General features: G+C 38.4%; 1 protein-coding gene across 8 annotated transcripts in view; it reads right to left on the reverse strand.

The window, feature by feature from the left end:
- Window positions 1-17,471, reverse strand: part of TUT7 (terminal uridylyl transferase 7) — a 64,782-nt gene that overhangs the window by 20,227 nt on the left and 27,084 nt on the right. For 7 of the 8 annotated variants that reach the window (XR_002735169.2, XM_023229546.1, XM_023229549.2 and 4 more), the window contains exons 12-22: window positions 15,660-15,840; window positions 13,198-14,270; window positions 12,643-12,793; window positions 9,900-9,986; window positions 9,276-9,376; window positions 7,558-7,615; window positions 2,761-2,864; window positions 1,976-2,065; window positions 1,498-1,611; window positions 1,246-1,323; window positions 501-678 (exon numbers count right to left, since the gene is read on the reverse strand). Coding sequence is in view for 7 of the 8 variants with exons in the window: in XM_023229546.1 (XP_023085314.1) it covers window positions 501-678; window positions 1,246-1,323; window positions 1,498-1,611; window positions 1,976-2,065; window positions 2,761-2,864; window positions 7,558-7,615; window positions 9,276-9,376; window positions 9,900-9,986; window positions 12,643-12,793; window positions 13,198-14,270; window positions 15,660-15,840 (2,215 nt within the window). In the remaining variant the exon portion in view is untranslated. Of the gene's footprint in view, window positions 1-500; window positions 679-1,245; window positions 1,324-1,497; window positions 1,612-1,975; window positions 2,066-2,760; window positions 2,865-7,557; window positions 7,616-9,275; window positions 9,377-9,899; window positions 9,987-12,642; window positions 12,794-13,197; window positions 14,271-14,687; window positions 14,851-15,659; window positions 15,841-17,471 lie in introns of all 8 variants that reach the window. The other variant, XM_023229551.2, reaches the window with a different exon arrangement.

Genomic DNA, 17,471 nt, shown 5'->3' on the forward strand with positions numbered 1-17,471 from the left:
CAGTGAGCTGAGATAGCGTTACTGTACTCCAGCCTGGGCAACAAGAGTGAAATTCCATCTCAAAAAATAAAAAAATAGAAGAAGAAAAGGCTTCTATATGGTCAAAATAAATGTCAAAATTTATATACAATTACTTATAGGTGAACTCCATCAATAGCGAATGAAGATCTTGAAAATTCACTTAGTGGCACTCTTCAAACTCCCGAACAGGAAGGTTGTAAAAGTCCCACTTTCTTGAAGCTGTCTTACCACTACTGCTGCCTTATTCTTCAGTATGTTATGTGTCCAACAATAGTAAAAAATTTGTCATGGTGAAATGGCTTCAGTCATTTAAAAACAAATCTTTAGGCTGGAAAGAGACAAGTTGGCCTGGTATGGACAATGAGACTGGGGCACTGCACACACCAAGCAGCTAGAAGAGCTCTGCAAGGAGGAAGAACAATGTCCTTACAGTTCAAGCCCTATAGTCCATTCAACTTCAAGTTTAATTGTATTCGTACCTTCAATAACAATGTATTTTGAGGTCCACTGTTTCTTAAAAGTTGTAAGCAGACTTTTTCTCCTGATGCTAATAACGTGTTCTTTAAAATCAAATTCCTCCGTGTAGAAACGAAGAAGGCCCAACCATAGCTGCCCGACAGATTCGGTATTTTTTCCACATTCTGGCCAATAGGCAGGCTAGAAATAGAAGGGAACAAGGGATACCATGGTCTTTAGTGAAGTGTTAATATCAATATTCATTTGTATCTTTGGGAGTAAATTTGGATGTATTTCTAATTAACTAGAGCTCCATTATACAACTTTTAATCTTTACTCTACGACTTGGAGATAGAAGAGCTCAGAGTTTTCAGTGTCGTCTCAGAACACGTTAGTCGGAGGATCCAGAAATAGATTCTAAGAGCCTTGGTGATACGTAGGTTATTAGATCTCTTTAGTTCAGTGAAAGTCTTTCTAAACTCTGGGTACAAAAACCATAGAACAAATATTCATTCACTTGGAATAAAGTTACTTAACCACTTGGAATTATTAGGCATTAAAGAAATACTAAATATAGTCCCTAGAAATTCACTTGGCTTAGTAAAAATATTTTCACATCAAAGAAAACATCTGTAAACACAATTTTTTTTTACTATCATAAGATAAATAAATAAAACAAGCAATAAAATAGTTGTTGGCCATCTACACTGTAGTATAGCTAATTTTTAGTCAAAGATATAGGAAAATCTTTACTCTTAAAATACGTACCAGTTCATCTATTTGATCAAAAAAATAAATATTCCAGCCATCAACAAATATTTCAGGTTTCTTTTCACCTTTGTATATCTGAAATTAATTTTTAAACTATTAGTATGGATTACAAACTTAATGCATTGATACAAAAACTTCTAGGAAAATAGGTAAAAAATTAACTACAGAACCACAGAATTTTAGAGGAGGAGAAAGGCTCAGAGAGCACCCAGTTTTCCAGAGAAGAAATACAATTTCATTCACTAATACCTCTTGAAGGACAGGAATGACCGGTGGATTCCTCTGCTGCAGAAAATATAGCACCATAAGAGTATATGCATATGATGATAAGCTGCCTCTAGATGCATCACCAATATCACACATCTAGACGGAAGGAAAACAAAAAAGGAAAACAAAGAACAAAGGAAAAGTCTGTTTTCTGCTAACTTTGCATCCATTCTATTATCACTAAAAGTAAAGTGCATATGTTGAGGACTAACATAAAAATCACATTTTCAAAGGCAAAACCAATCCAACCTAGCAAAGCAGTGGACAGTTGGCTACACGCAAGTTCAGGTCATTGTATAAAATTCAGAACAAAATTTTAGCTTTCTTCATAGGGTCTCCCAAATAGCTACATGATGCATTTCACATGACTATAGTTCATTAAAAAATAGATTTATGTTTTCAACAGTATTTAAAGATGCAATGAAATTTCCTGATAAGTCACAATAGGAAGCATACTCACCTTTGTAAATACTTTCATGGTATAGCACAAATACTTCACTCTGGGATCAATGGCGGAATAAGCAGATAAAAGCCTTGTGTTATGAAGGGCCTGTTAAAAGGAAATAACACTATAAGACTAACAATGAAGTGTAAAGGGTTTTTTTGTTTTGTTTTGTTTTTGTGGTGGTTGTTTTAAATAATGGAGATGCAATCTCACTATGTTGCCCAGGCTGGTCATGAACTCCTGGGCTCAAGTGATCCTCCCCCATCAGCCTCCCAAAGTGCTGGGACTATAAGCATGAGCCACCAGGCGAGCCTAGATGAAAAGATTTTAAGCTGGAATATTCTAAATAGGTTTACAGTGTGATTCATTTTAGGAAGAAGACATTTCAACTGAAATTAACCTTTTCTTTTTTTCCCTAAAGACAATCATCATTAACTTACTAGACAATAATAAAGAATTATAAGTAACATCTGACCTCATGGCTCTTGTATGTCCTTGGTCTGAACATCTAGAAAATAAGGGCTGGCAAAATAAACAACCAGTTCCCTTTCAGTAGACATAAGATCTCTCTGCAAAAACACCCCCAAAGGGTCAGACAAGTCCTATAATCCCTGAAACATATCTGAATTATCTTTGAATTCTCAGCCTCAGAACACTGCCAGGTTCACAGCAAGTAAGCATAACAACTCTTGAAAGATTGACTAAGATGAAATGAATGTCTTCTTTAACTTGAGGTTTCTGCAAGGTGTGACATTTGTTCCCTTTATCTCTCTAAACAAAAAGCCTGAAAAAAACCTTACCAATGTGTTATACAAACTGATATCTACTTCCAGACCACTTCTCAAATGGAAGAACTTCACAATTGGCACCTTTGCTGTTGTAATAGGTAAGATGTTTCTCAGACCTAAGTTGAGAAATAAAATGTTATCATTAAATACAGCAGCTGGAGATATAACTCACTCTTATGTTAATGTTTCAATATTAAGTTAGGTGTAAACCTAACTTTGGCCTGTTTCACTGCATTCATTAGGACTCATCAAAGAATTCCATTATTAACAAACATCTGGGAAGATTAGTCTGGCAAAGTTTACATTTATTAAACACATTGATACTAGAACTACAAGACTCAGTCACTCCCCTCTGGGAACTTACTGGGTCGTATGTACACATGTGTGCATGTGTGTACATGCATGTGTATACGGCTGTCAGTCAAATACCAAAACAGAGGAAACTACTACAGAGTCTGAACTATGTGGTTCCCACCTATTCTCTCCATGTGACTGTATCTAATTTGGAGAAAAGCCTAAGGGACAATCATCCTCCAAACAAATTACTCACCTTAAAGCTAGAAGTTATGAAGTTAATAGGAGTTAATTTCAATAGGAGAGAGGAAATTGCCTGAGCTAAGCTTTGAAAAAGAGAGAAAACCCAGCGAAAATAGTGGCAGTTGAGGGAATTTACCAGGCAAGGCAAACTGTACACAAAAAGCGTAGATGCCTGAAATAGAATGGTATGTTCAGGGAAGTTCCAGAGAATTGTACAGGTTACAGAATAAACATGAGGGAATGGAATATGAGGCATAGGAGATGGTGGAGAAACTGGGAAGGGCCCCACTACAGAACATACACATTTTGCTAAGAATTATCCTTAGAATCAAAGAGGAGCCGATGAACTGATCTAAGTTGGGAGGAATCACTGACCATATCTAGTTAGACAATACCCCTGGCAGTGGACAGACTGGAGGCACCAGGAATAGAGGCAGTGTGACCACTTATGAAAAATAACTGGGTGTGAATTTTCATGGTGGCATGGGAATACACAGAAGCAGCAAGGCATGTTTGAGAGCATCTGTAACTGGGTGGGGAGCAAGAGCTAGTAAGAGAGGATCAGGGCTTTAAGAGTAAGCGCTACCACTTCCTGAGCACCTAATGTGTGATAGGGATATGTAAGACTCCTTTACAAACATTACATCCTTAGGTTTATCACCCTCATCTGTAAGATGAGGAAACAGAGACCCAGAAAGATTCACAAGCTTAGGAATATGCAGCTGGTAAATTGTGGAGCTGGAATTCAAATCTAGGTAAGATTGACTCCTAACTTATACTGAACCTAGTGTGGGTCAGGCTATTTATCATTTCACCCGTTTTGTTGATTCCAAGGATGCCAATATCAACAACCATGAAAGAGGATTCAGAAGGAAGGGCAGATTAATGGAGTTGGTTGCTGCTGAAGGGAAGCAGTAAAGGGAAAGATAAGCTCATTCTGAGAGGTCAGAGTTTGAGTTTCTACTGAGAGAGCTAAGTACCTGCTTTCTAGAAAGCAGATACATAGTAATCATATCATAGAACACAGGACAAAATAAGTAGGTAGAAGACATTTCAGGAAAAAAATCTGTGTGGCAGACAGAGGAAATGAAACTTAATCTGATGGGGAAAGGGGGCAAGGAAGCTCATTTTGCTGAATACTTAGAATATGCTAGGCTTTGCACTTTAATGTATTATCGTTCTTAAACTTAAATGCCATAGAATTGTTATTTCCACTTTAGAGATGAGGAACTGAGTGCTTGTTATAAAGCTGAGTGACTTTCTGGGATTGCACAGCCAGCAATGGGGAGACAGAATTTAAAACCAGAGTCTGATTCCAGAACCTCCACCTAGTATTTGCTATCCCACCTCTAAATTAGACAGGGGCCCTTTTCTTCATATCCTTCCCATTCTGGAATTTGACACTGTTGATCATTATAACACTTCCGAGTCTAGGATTTATTCACAGCATATCTTCCCAGTTCCTTTTCAGTCTCTTTTCTTAATTTCTGTCTAGTCTCTTTCTCTCAATCTCTCTCTTTTTCTCCAAGGCTTTCAACGCAAAAAACAGTTTTACTTTCATCTTCAATTCTGACTGGCAACCCCATATTTCTCATTGCTTTCTGGAATGTTAACTCTTGGAGATTATATGCTCATGGCAAACTAAACACTTCCACACAGGTGGTTCTCTGCAAATATTCCTGGTTCTCAAATACCCAGATATCAACCTCAGTCCTTACTTCCTACTTGTAGGTACCAAATCTAGGAAATTTTCCCACTTGGAATCTCTCATATCGTTTTCCTGTTAGTACCAGCGGCACCCTGGCTGAGGTCCTGCTGCCCTGTCATCTAGATTATACTTTCCCTAAAACACCACACCAGCTGCCTAAAAACCTTATGTTATGCTTTCATTGGGTCCTTTCCCTCCTGAAGAAACTCCAGTGTTTCCAAATATCTACCGACTTCACCTTATTTCCTAGTATTTCCCATTTGAAAATCTCCAAATGTACCAATCTTCTCACTGCTCTCCAAAATATCCCACAGTCTCACATTCACATCTATGCACTTAGAAATGATTTCTTTTCCCATCCTTTTCAAATTGTATTCACCATCATCCGAGATCAGAGCAACCTTCATCTCTTCCATCAACCTCCCCTGTGCAACTCTTTCCCACATTCTCTCTTCTTAGAAGTTATTTAACTGAATATTACCTTACACTGTTACATAGTTTGGAAGATTACCTTACCTCTTAAGATATGGAAGCTTTCAAAAGAAAAACATACAGATTTTTTAACTTTTCCACCATCCCTAAGTATCCAACACAGTGCTGTGCACATTGGAGGCACCCAATAAAATACCTGGGGAGACTGTTTGAAAGCTACGAAGTTTTAACCGTAGCTCTCTAGTTGTTATGAAATTCTTGTTCCACGCAATCTGCATTCCATTATTATTATACATCATCTGTGTGCCTAAGTCATTTCTAATCTAAAAATGATCTGTTTTTAACATTGTTCCTTCTTAGGAAATATATACTGAGGTATTTAGGGGAAAGGACATAATGTCTGCAGCTTAATCTCAAACGGTACAGGAAGAAATTGAGAGCAAGCAAAAGATGGAATGATGAATCAAATATGGAAAATGTTAATTGGTGGATCTGAATAAAAGCTATAAGTGGAACTCTTTATGCAACTTTTGCTGCTTTCCTTTAAATGTGAAATTAAATTATTTCAAAACACAAAGTTATAAATCTAGCTCAATACTAAAAAATTAATAGTCATGCTAACTTAGTACTTTAGTTTCTTTGCACGACCTTCAAAACAAAACAAAACAAAACAAAACACATGATCTTTAGAGGTGGAATTCCCAAGTTAAGGGAAATGTTTACTTCAATGACCAAAGAAAAGTATGTGTGTGTCTAGGTGTCAGGGCATGTTCATGCTGTGACTTAAAGTCTGTTCCTAACCAAAATGTACAAAAACTTTTCATGGACAGACCATGGATTTTAAGTTCCTGAGGACAGGGGCCATATATTGTTCACTTTCATTCTCAGTTCTTAGCACAGAAGTTTGCTGAACTACATTTTAAAAGAAGATTTTTCACTGTTAACGGTATCCACAGCTGCCATGACAACAAAAGGATATGTTAACAGCATTTCAATTCTGTGCATGGTTTACAAAATCTATACATTTATAGCTGTAAATACTCTAGAAATTACCCAGTTCAGTTTTCTCAATTTATCAATGAAAAAAAGAGATCAGGCCAGGCATAGTGGCTCACACCTGTAATCCCAGCACTTTGGGAGGCCAAGGCAGGAGGATCACTTGAGTCCAGGAGTTCAGAGACTAGCCTGGACAACCTAGCAAGATCCAATTTCTTAAAAAAAGAGATCACTTCAAGTGAAGGACTTGTTCACGGTCACACACAGCTTATTGAGCAAAACAGCTGCAAATTCAACCCACAAGCCCAGTCTGGGGTGCCTTCCTTGACACTTCACACCATCGGCAACTCCCACACTTTGACTTACACAATGCCAACAAAGGAAAAGAATTTACAGACTTTCTTGCCTGTCTGGTGTAGGCTTTGTCTTGAAATAAAACTGAGCTAGGCAACAATATGCACATAAATTATCACCAATTCCTCAGTCTTTCATACTTAGGCATAAAAGATTTTAAAAAGACATTAATATTGCAATTATTCTATGAATGAGCTACTATACTGCTTCATGGCATCAGTAAACTCTAAATACAATTGGCCTTTTATGTCTGTCGGTCTTGCATCCCCATATCCAATCAAACACAAACCAAAAATATTTGAGGGAAAAAAGCAACTAATAAAAAAAACTAACGATATAACAATAAAAAATAAGACAAATAAAAAATACAGCATAACACTATTTATATAGTATTTACACTGTATTAGATGTTAGAAGTAACCCAGGGATGACTAAAAGTATATGGAAGGATGTATATAGGCTATATGCAAATACTATGCCATTTTATTTTATTTTATTTTTATTATACTTTTTCTAGGGTACATGTGCACAACGTTTGTTACACATGTATACATGTGCCATATTGGTGTGCTGCACCCATTAACTCGTCATTTACATTAGGTATATCTGCCATTTTATATAAGGAACTTGAGCATCTAGGGATTTTTTTTATCTGCTGGGGAAGGGAGGGGTGAGGGGTGATGGGTGGGCCTGGAACTAATACACCATGGATACTGAGGGAAGACTATATAAAACACTAATTAAAAGTCAGAAATATTTTTAGAAAAAGTCTACAGAGGTACCTGAATGTTTTCTGAGGACTCTTGCTAATTCTTCAATAGTTCTGACACAGTCCAATCCCTGCAACAAAGAAGGCACAAAGAACTTAACCAAAACTGGAAGACAGGTTCTGAAACTGGCTATAGTTTCCATAACCTTCAGAAATAATGTAATTTCAAGTCAGTCTATATATATATTTTTCCTTTCTAGTTGAGTATTAGAGTCAGTATTCACAGGAAATATCCTGAGGGCACAAACACCACTAAATACACTACTTCCTAATTATTTTTGGGTGTGCAACAAAGGCTAAACTCAGTCAGGAAGTCTATGGACCCAGGGCTTCCAAAAAAGTCTCTGAACCATGGCTGAGGACCTTCATTTCTTCCCCTCCACATAATATTACTCGGATGTACCCCATGTCCCAGAATAGCTAAGAGGAGGCTTCTGTGCCCTAGCTCATTTGTTCTAAGTAGACCTTCATTATAGTTTAAGAGTTGATGAATTGCTGTGGAGAGTGATTAAGCTCAAATTATTTCCCTACAGGACTAGCCAGAATTATAATGTATATAACTAAAGTCATACAGCAAATACAAATAGTATCTCAAATAAATCATTCTTTAAAACATTTGGGCTGACTCTATCAACATATGCCTTTTTGATGGTTATAAAAATCCCAGAACATACTCAGAATGTTACTTTAGAAATGCTCTCAAAACTAGTTTATGTAAAAAAGTAAATAAATAAATAAACCTTGAGGATGTATGATAGGGTCATTCCATATGTTGAGCCAATCTTGCTTATATACTTCATTCAAATTCAGGCTAGATCACTTTTGACTATTTTCCCAAATCAGATACATCCTCAAAATAGAAAGACTTGAAACTAAGAAAAGATACAAAAAAGTCTTCAGCAACAGCAGCATCATTCATTTGGATATCTAGCATTTGGACTTCTGTTAAGGATTTAAAAGAACAGGGACTCAGCACTTCCCAGACTTTATACCTTTATATAGCATTTTATATTTTATAAATGCCTTCAGATATCCCAGGGGCTGGCAAGCTTGTTTTGCTTTGCGTGCCATATGGTCTCTTACAACTACTAAACTCTGCACTTACAAAGTGAAAGCAGCCATAGACATTACATTTGTGAATGGGTGTGATTCTGTTCCAATAAAACTTTATTTACAAAAACAGGCAGTGGGGGGTGAAGTTAGCCCAAGGGCCATCATTTGCTGACTCCTGACCTACATGATCCATGATAATGTGTACAAAAATTAGCAGAGGCAGGAGGAATAGATATTATACTTTATCGATTATTTACCAAAGACCACATGTTTAGGTACTGATGAAACCAAGTTTGTCTCAAATCCAGGTCTCTGGACTATAAGGTTAAGTACTCTTATCATTTACCACACTGCCTGTCTGGTAATAACCTTATGTGGGTGTGTGATCCAAGTCAGCACAGTAGCCAAGCCAATGGGACACTGGAGAGATTGGTTTGGCTATGTAGAATTCCCAGGCATCACTTTCCAATCCACTTTTTGCTACGGGGTGAAAGTATAACCTTTCTACTCCTCACAACCTTCCTAAGCTTCTCAATGTATCTGGCCACAGACTGTGCCAAACAGCACACTCTATATGGTATGCCCTGATCAATTTGGAAAACACCAAGCTGTAATGTCAGTCTAGATTGGTTAAATCACACTGCCACAGCAAATGGAAGTTTTATGTGGTCACTGTACCTCAGCAGTTTCAAGTCCATTAATTGTCATACAGACGTCAAGGTCACTCTGTTTGAACCCAAATCCATTTTTGGAGGAGCCAAACAGGCTCAATTTAGTTCCTGTTAGGGATATATGAAAAGTAATAACTAATTACCTGAGTACATTTCATTTTTGATCAAAATGGCCCTCTCATGAATCAAACATACCCAGTTGTTTAACTATCCTATGTTAATCTCACACTTATGCTCTCTGATTAACTGGGCATTTATTCTAAAATCTTTTTCTCTCAAAGCTTCCCTTACATACAAGCTGTATATGGCAAGAAAGATTACCAGGTGCTTCTTTATTCTTAAATGCAAAGACATTTCAAGGAAAATGTTAGATCACCTCAACACATTTAATAATGTAAGCTTAACTTTGACTCTAAACACAACATTCAATGAAATTCACTAGGCACTCGCTAGAATAAACCCTACACTGTTTCTGTTGGTAAACAAGGATTTGGCAGACCAAGGACCATCCTGGGTATATCACAAAACAACGGAAACCCTGATTCTCAAAATCAGTGTGCTTATAACACAAGAACTCACTTGGAAGAAAAGTCACACTACTTTTCTTAAAAATAAAAAATAAATCATTTACCTGGAAAGTCTTGTCTTATGAAACTTTCTAGGTTTTGCCGAATATGTTCACGAGCCTGTTCTTCTATAATTGTTGGAGAAAAATCCTCTGTTTAAAGATAAACAGACATATTGACAAAATAAGACTGTTGACGCTCTTAGAAAAAGCTGAAAAAAATTATTTTTTAGAAAATAAAACTTATAAGCTTAAATTTTAAAATTCCTAAATTGTTGTATCTTCTCAGTAGACAGCATTAACAAGGTAAAATTTGTTTTTTATTTTTGAGACGAGGTCTGGCCCTGCTGGCCAGGCTGCAGTGAAGTAGTGTGATCTTAGCTCACTGCAACCTCTGCCTCCCAGGCTCAAGCCATCCTCCCACCTCAGCCTCCCGAGTAGCTGGGACTACAGGCATGTACCACCATACCTGGCTAATTTTTTAACAGTAATGTAAAATTTAAAATATCCCTTTTTAAAGAATCTAAGAAGTGCTGTTGAAATGGAAAGTAATTTAAACAGGGATCTCCACCTGGGTTTCCTGAAAGACACCAGGGTTACAGAAAGGGCCTTCAGGGATCCCTACCCCATTAAAGTGGGAATTTAAAAGTTTGTGAGCATTTGCATGTATTTTTTTTTCCCTAAGGGGAACCTAGTTTTTTCACAGCTCATAATATCCAAAAAAAAAAAAGGTTTCAAAAAAAAAAAAAAGCACTTAGACACGTGGTTAAGAGCACGTGTCTTCTGGCACAGGTGAACGAACACCTTATGATGAAGCCATGTGAAACAAGCTCCTTCATTTTAAGCAGCTGAACATCTCTCCTTTAAATGTTTTCTTTTTGTAAAACTTTAAGCCTCTCTACACCAATGCTTCCCCAAACTCGTGTTCCTTAAAGGGCTGTTATGTAGGCTATTAATTAGTGTTACTCAAAAAGTATTCTATGTTCAAATTTTAGAAATAATATTTCTCAGATACCTTCATTACGCTAATGTGTCCTGGAAATCTCTAAAGGAGATCGACCGTCCCTAAGAGAGAAGGGAGCGTGTAGCATTATTCCCTACTTGGCCTGGGTATACTTCTGGTGATGAAATACTATTCACTGCATCTAGAAAAAGGATGCCAGTTGGGAAATGCTAGTACTCTAATTTTAAGACCTACAAAGATCCTCAGTAAGGCAACTTTTGGCCCCTCACAGAGACAGCATTTTGAAATTCATATTGAGATTCTACCCTCTCTTCCAACCATTTTGGGAAAATTATGAACTGAGACTCTTCAGAAAATATCTTTTTTCTGGAAGAAAATGTCCCTCCCTTATCCTCATCCTTACTTTGTATCCTGGCCATCCATTTTTGTAGCAAACTTTTCAAAAACTATTATATAACCTGGTCCCTTCTTTCTGGGGCCTGGATCTGCTTACACAGCAGGAGGAATAACGCCACCAACCTTTACATAGCCCAGCTAGCCAGGGAAGTGTGTCCAGGCTTCAAGTAACTTCAATTTTAAACTTTGGCCGGGCACAGTGGCTCACGCCTGTAATCCCAGCACTTTGGGAGGTCGAGGCGAGCGGATTACTGGAGGTCAGGAATTTGAGACCTGCCTAGCCAATATGGTGAAACACGAGCTCTACTTAAAAAAAAAAAAAATTAGCCAGGCATGGTGGTGCATGACTGTAATCCCAGCTACTCAGGAGGCTGAGGCAGGAGAACTGCTTGAACCCAGGAGGCGGAGGCTGCAGTGAGCTGCGATCGCACCACTGCACTCCAGCCTGGGTGACAGGGCTAGACTTCGTCTCAAAACAAAAAAAAAAAAAATTTTTTTTTCTTGGCAGAGTAATGGAAAATTTAAATGGGGAAAGATATTTAATATTTAATACTAAGCTTTAAAGAGAAACCTGCTGGTCGGGTGCCATGGCTCAAGTCTGTAATCCTAGCTCTTTGGGAGATGGAGCTGTGTGAATCACTTGAGGTCAGGAGTTTGAGACCAGCCTGACCAACATGGTGAAACCCTGTATCTACAAAAAGTATAAGAATAAGCTGGGTGTGGTGATGCATGCCTGTAATACCAGCTACTTGAGTGGCTGAGGCAGAAGAATTGCTTGAACCCAGGAGTCAGAGGCTGTGGAGAGCTGATGCCACACCACAGCATTCCAGTCTGGTGGACAGAGCAAGACCCTGTCTCCCTATCACCCTCCAAAAAAAGCAACCTGCTGTGATTGCTATGTATCTTGATGCAACAACTCTGCTGTTAATAAAAGAAAATACAGAAGACACTTGACATTAAAAGAAAAATAAAAGATCCTCCACTTGCTTGAGCCCAGGAGTTCAAGACTTAGCCTAGGTAACACAGGGAAACTGTGTCTCTACAAATAATGAAAACATTAGTCAGGCATAGTGGCATGCATCTGTGCTCTCAGCTACTTGGGAGGCTGAGGTGAGAGGATCGCTTTAGTCTGGGAGGTCGAGGCTGCAGTGACTCACGACTGCTCTGCTACACTCCAGCCTGGGTGACAGAGTGAGATCCTGTCTCAAAACATTAAAAAAATAAAAAATAAAAAAGATCCTCCCTGCATCTTTCCTCATCTTTCCTTGACAATTATTGCATGTCCCAAACAGAACAGACATGACATGGAACACTTGTGGATACAATGGAGAATGGAACAGACTTGTTCCCTATTAATGTTTAGAGACCTAAATAGGATAGTGATTCTAAAGACTCGACTAAATGTCAATTTAATATTTTGACAAATCAAAAGAAATGTGAATAACTTACTATAACACTGGATACAGACTTGATCTAAGATATTTAAAAACTTGGGTGTTAACGGTGGCAGAGGTTCTAGCTGGATTCTTTTGAAGTCTTCAGGACAGTCCTTCTTTAGATGACCCTCTCGTTTGCATAAACTGCACACTACCGTAGGAGACTGCAGGAATATGGCAAAGTAAAACAAGACTTAACACTTTATTTGCCAAATAAAGGAGTCTGGAATCATGTTTTAAAAGTACATAGTCTCCTATTCACTTTCCAAAGGAAATGAAAATGTAACATGCGTCCACTCAAATGATCTGAGAGTTGGGGACATCCTATGGTATCATTAGGAGAAAGAGGTAGTTATTTTCACTACTAATAGCATTCCCTTCCTCTGCTAATTCTCATGAGTCTTAAGGAGGAAAGGAGAGCGAGCAGTCATATCAGAATGAAAGGCCAACTTGTTAAACACTACCAAAACAGAACAACACCTAGTATATAAAAATTGAAATTAAATGCATTCAAATTCCTTATTAAAGTCTCCTAGTTCCATATATGACTAGTGGTGGTACTGATTACCTTTCCTTTGGTGAAGATAAGTTTACTGAATTCATAAAAAAAATCAGACTGATCCACAGGTGAATTTTCTTCACATACATTTTCTTCCTTAAGACTTATTTTATTAAGTTCCACTAGGAGAGCTCCTTCTACATGTTTTCCACATTCTTTCATGTCTTCATACTTAGCAGGGTCGCCTAACTCATCATCCTCTTCAGATAGGGCATCCTCATCCCCTGATCCCGTGTAGGTGTTGTCTAATTCATCTTCATTAGCCATGCCATCTTCATCTTCCCTTTGGTTAACGGTGAGTCTAGGTTCTTCTTCCTCCTCCTCTTCTTCGTCTTCCTCCTCCTCTTCATCAGAGGGAATCATTTCTGAAATCTGGCCCTGTACTGAGTGGGTAAAGTGGTTTAGAGAGCCTTCTAGTTCCTCAGTACCTTCTACAATTTCTCCATCAAGATCAGCCTTGTTATCTAAAGTAGCAAGTCCCTCACACTCTTTGGCTGTAGGATATTGGAAGCCTTCTAAATCCAAAGAGATCTCTGACTCATTATGATGTGTGCTGCCACAGACAACATGCCCTCCACGTTTCTGATCAACAGCCAACAGATGCTTGCCCTTCCTACCAACTTTCTCTTTCTCGTTTTTCCTTCCTGTTTCTTGATGGTGTACTTTATCATCCTTGTAATCATCACAGTTAACATCTGCTCGGATACAGTCTGAGTTTTCAGGGTGGACCCTGATGTGCTCATTTCCCATTTCTTCTGTTGGTGGACTTCCAAAGCTTTCAGCAGTCTCTTTAAGAGTAAGTAGCTGTACCTTACAGGTATTTGCAGCTGAACTGGTAGCACCAGGACCTTGAGCCAAAACTGAGTTTTTAAGCTTATCATCTTTTGTTTGCACATCTGGATCATGATTTATTACTTCTGAAACACATGTAACTGCATTCAGAGGCTTTGGAAGGCTGGATTTTGTAACTTTGTGTGGAAGAGCAAAATACTTGTATGTTGTCCTTAAACAGTGAAGTATATATTCAAACACAGGTTGACTATTTAGGGTTCTTGCCACATTTCTTTTAACAGAGTAGGGATCTGTAATAAAAAAAAAAAAAGAAAGAAAGAAAAAATCCATCTCTTCATATACTACTGTATTTCATGTTTTAAAACTTAGCCTGCTGCAGATAAAAACAGACAACAAACAACAGTAAAATTTATCTTGTATTTTATAGGCTTAAAAAAAAAAAAAAAAAAAAAACTGGGGGTGGGGAGTAAGAAAATAGAGTTTAAGAACAAAAAGCAATATTTTCTGAAACATCTGCTCTATGAAGGGAAGCCATTCTGTTCAGAACTAGTACCCCTTCTCCCTACTGTGCTCTGTGACTGTGGAGGTAGAAAAGGTGTTATCAGCGTGGCTCTCAGGCCCTTGGGAAGGAAGATCTTCCCACAAGGCTCTGCTGCTGAGTGCTCTGCCTCCCCACTCAGTCAGGCCCTGCGGTTTATCGAGCTTACCTCCACTCTTCTGCCCTGGGAAGCCCCATCACTGAATTGGCTGGACTGAATTTCAGGGGCGAGAGGGAGGCACCAGGAGGAGACACCACTTCTCTCAATCTTTTCTCCTCCCCTAGAACTCCAGCAGGTTAGGCAATTGGCCAGAAGAGCTGAGCCACAGAAACTGCAGGGGAGGGTTTAAAAATGTGAGATCCCCATGATTGCACACAGAATTTATGCAAAATGCAAAAAACCCTCTTATGCAACATAAAGCTTGAAAAAAAATCAAGCAAAAACAAGAGAATTCCATTTAGGAGGTTCTTTAAATTATTTAAAGGAGGAGAATTAAGATTTCTAGAGGGGTTTCAACCTCCTGACTTTGCAAAGCTGAGAAGAGCTAGTTCATTTAATGGTATCTACAGGGCACATCAGTGTGTCTTTGATAAAGTGATTTCAGTTAAACGAGCCTTCACTAAAAATGTGTTTTTATGAATAAGTTCTAAATGTTACTGTAGATATGTCAAAAATAACTACTCATTCTCTCTACTGGAGAGGAATCCAATGGAGAATGACATTTTTGACGAGAAAAAGTATCGTCCTCACCTTTGCAAAACTAAACAACTTCAACAATCCACAAATGGACTGAATTAAAAAATCTAGAGGTGAGAATGGTAAAGAGGAAAGGGGGATTTACACATCACTGTGAAAAACATACTTGAGGCATTTAAGTGGTTAAGCAATCTACAAAGAAAGCAAGGACTCAGCCAGCCATTATTCAAGTTGTTTATACTTTAAAAACCCAGGGTGAAAACAGTTTGATTCCTTGAAATGACCCACAGTAACACATGCAAGATTCTAACTATTTATTTCCCTTTGAGGGCAGGCCTACCTTACTTGTGGGAGCTGAAACGAGACTGAAATAAAAAGCATGCTGTTAGACTGGTCCCTTTAAAAAAAAGAGTCGGGGGGGATAAGGTAAACATTTTGAGATACCTTCAATGGCAATGCGCTTTTTGGGCCAATCCTTCAATTCCCGAGATATCAATTCTTTGACACGAATACTTATCACTAAATCAGCCACATTAAATTCTAAAGCATAGAATCGCAGCAATTCCACCCAGAGCTGCCCAACTGGTACTGAAGGCTGGTGTTTCATATCCAATATTAATGACACCTATTAATAGCAAAGAGAAACACACAGGTTATTTCAGATGCAAGTACAATCTGGAAAATTAAAGATCATTCAAGTATCAAATTTTAAATATCTGGAAAACCTTAACAAAGATATAAGCCTGATATTTATTCATCTAGATAAATCAATCCTAACTTCTATTTTGTTTGTGGTAAAACAGCATTACTTCACTGCATTATTAGGATTAGAGTATGCTATAATCCAGTCATTATCACAGGAATAGACAAGATGGGTTTTATTTAACCAGACAGCGCTCCTAATTTTGAACTGTTAGTAACAGGTGGAGAGGACTGTGCATAGGTTGCTAATATTCTCAGCACTGAACTCTTCCTGTTACTGCTGCTGGAGGCACCTTGATAGTCACAGACACACAAAAATGGACAGTAGCTAAAGGCATAGAGAAAAAGGAAAAACACTCCTCTCACTGCCCTGAGAAGCTACATAAGCACACTGACTCTGTCAGTGGCAACTGATTTTTAAAGTCAAATAACTCTTGCCATCAGAAATTGACACTGGTTTTACAGTTACAGACTTCTGACAAGTTGGAACACAACTGTGATATATTAGAAAGTACATATTACTTAGGATAGGGGAAAATACGGGCCCAAATAGAGATTCTGCCACGTCATATCTCTTAATTGCTCTGTGACTTAGCTTCTTCATTCTCAGACTGGTAGCACAACACAGTGGCTAAGAGAACTGGCTTTGGATTGGGACAAGCTGAGATTTGAAATCCAAACTCTGCCATGTACTAGCCGTGTATGATCCGGGTCAAGGTCTATAATCTGTCTAAGCCTGGGTTTCCTCATCTGAAAAATGGGGATAACAGTACCCACCTCATAGGGTTGTTGGGAGGACTGAGTGAGATAGTGTCTGTAAAGTGCTTAGCACAGTGCCTGGCACACAGTGTTCAAAAAATGGTCGCTATCATTATCTGCAGAGTAGGGATGATACCACCTATAACACAGGATAGTTATGAGGATTAAATCAGAAACAAGGGAAAGCATCTGGCAGACTTGGTTGCTCTCTGTATTTTTTCACGTAGGTATAGCCTTGTTAAGTACAAGAAATCCATATATCACTGAAACACAACGTCACAACTGTAAGATGCTCTTAAGAGGTAATCTAGCTCAACTCCTGTACATGACAAGAGAAGGAACTGCAGCCCCACGAGTGCCCATGGCTTGTCAGAAGGTTGCACTGCCCGGTAGTGGCCGAATGAGAACAATGTCTCAGTGTCTCCTGATCTCAGTACAGTGCACACCGTATGCAACCCCACAGTGTCTGGAGCTCACTGTATTTCAGAAGTGGCAGCACGATTAATCTTTCCAAATAACACAAAAATGTAAAAATAAAGCATTAAATGGATTTACAGCAATAACTTTTCCTACAATTCACACCGAAGAAAAGTAATTTCCTCCAAGGTGCACAAATTTGTCTCCAATCATACTTTATTAAACTTCAAAACCAGTGGTATATTTTTTTCAACCACAAAGGTTCTGTCAAGTAATATAAAGTCATCTGGTGGTTTTACAAGGCAGAACTGATGAAAAATGGAAGTTGTTTAGGTCCCAAACACTACAGTTTGAGGACACAAATAAACCCCCCAGAAA

The sequence above is a fragment of the Piliocolobus tephrosceles genome, chromosome 14 (genome assembly GCF_002776525.5).
Source record: "Piliocolobus tephrosceles isolate RC106 chromosome 14, ASM277652v3, whole genome shotgun sequence".
In the NCBI taxonomy this organism is placed as follows: domain Eukaryota; kingdom Metazoa; phylum Chordata; class Mammalia; order Primates; family Cercopithecidae; genus Piliocolobus; species Piliocolobus tephrosceles.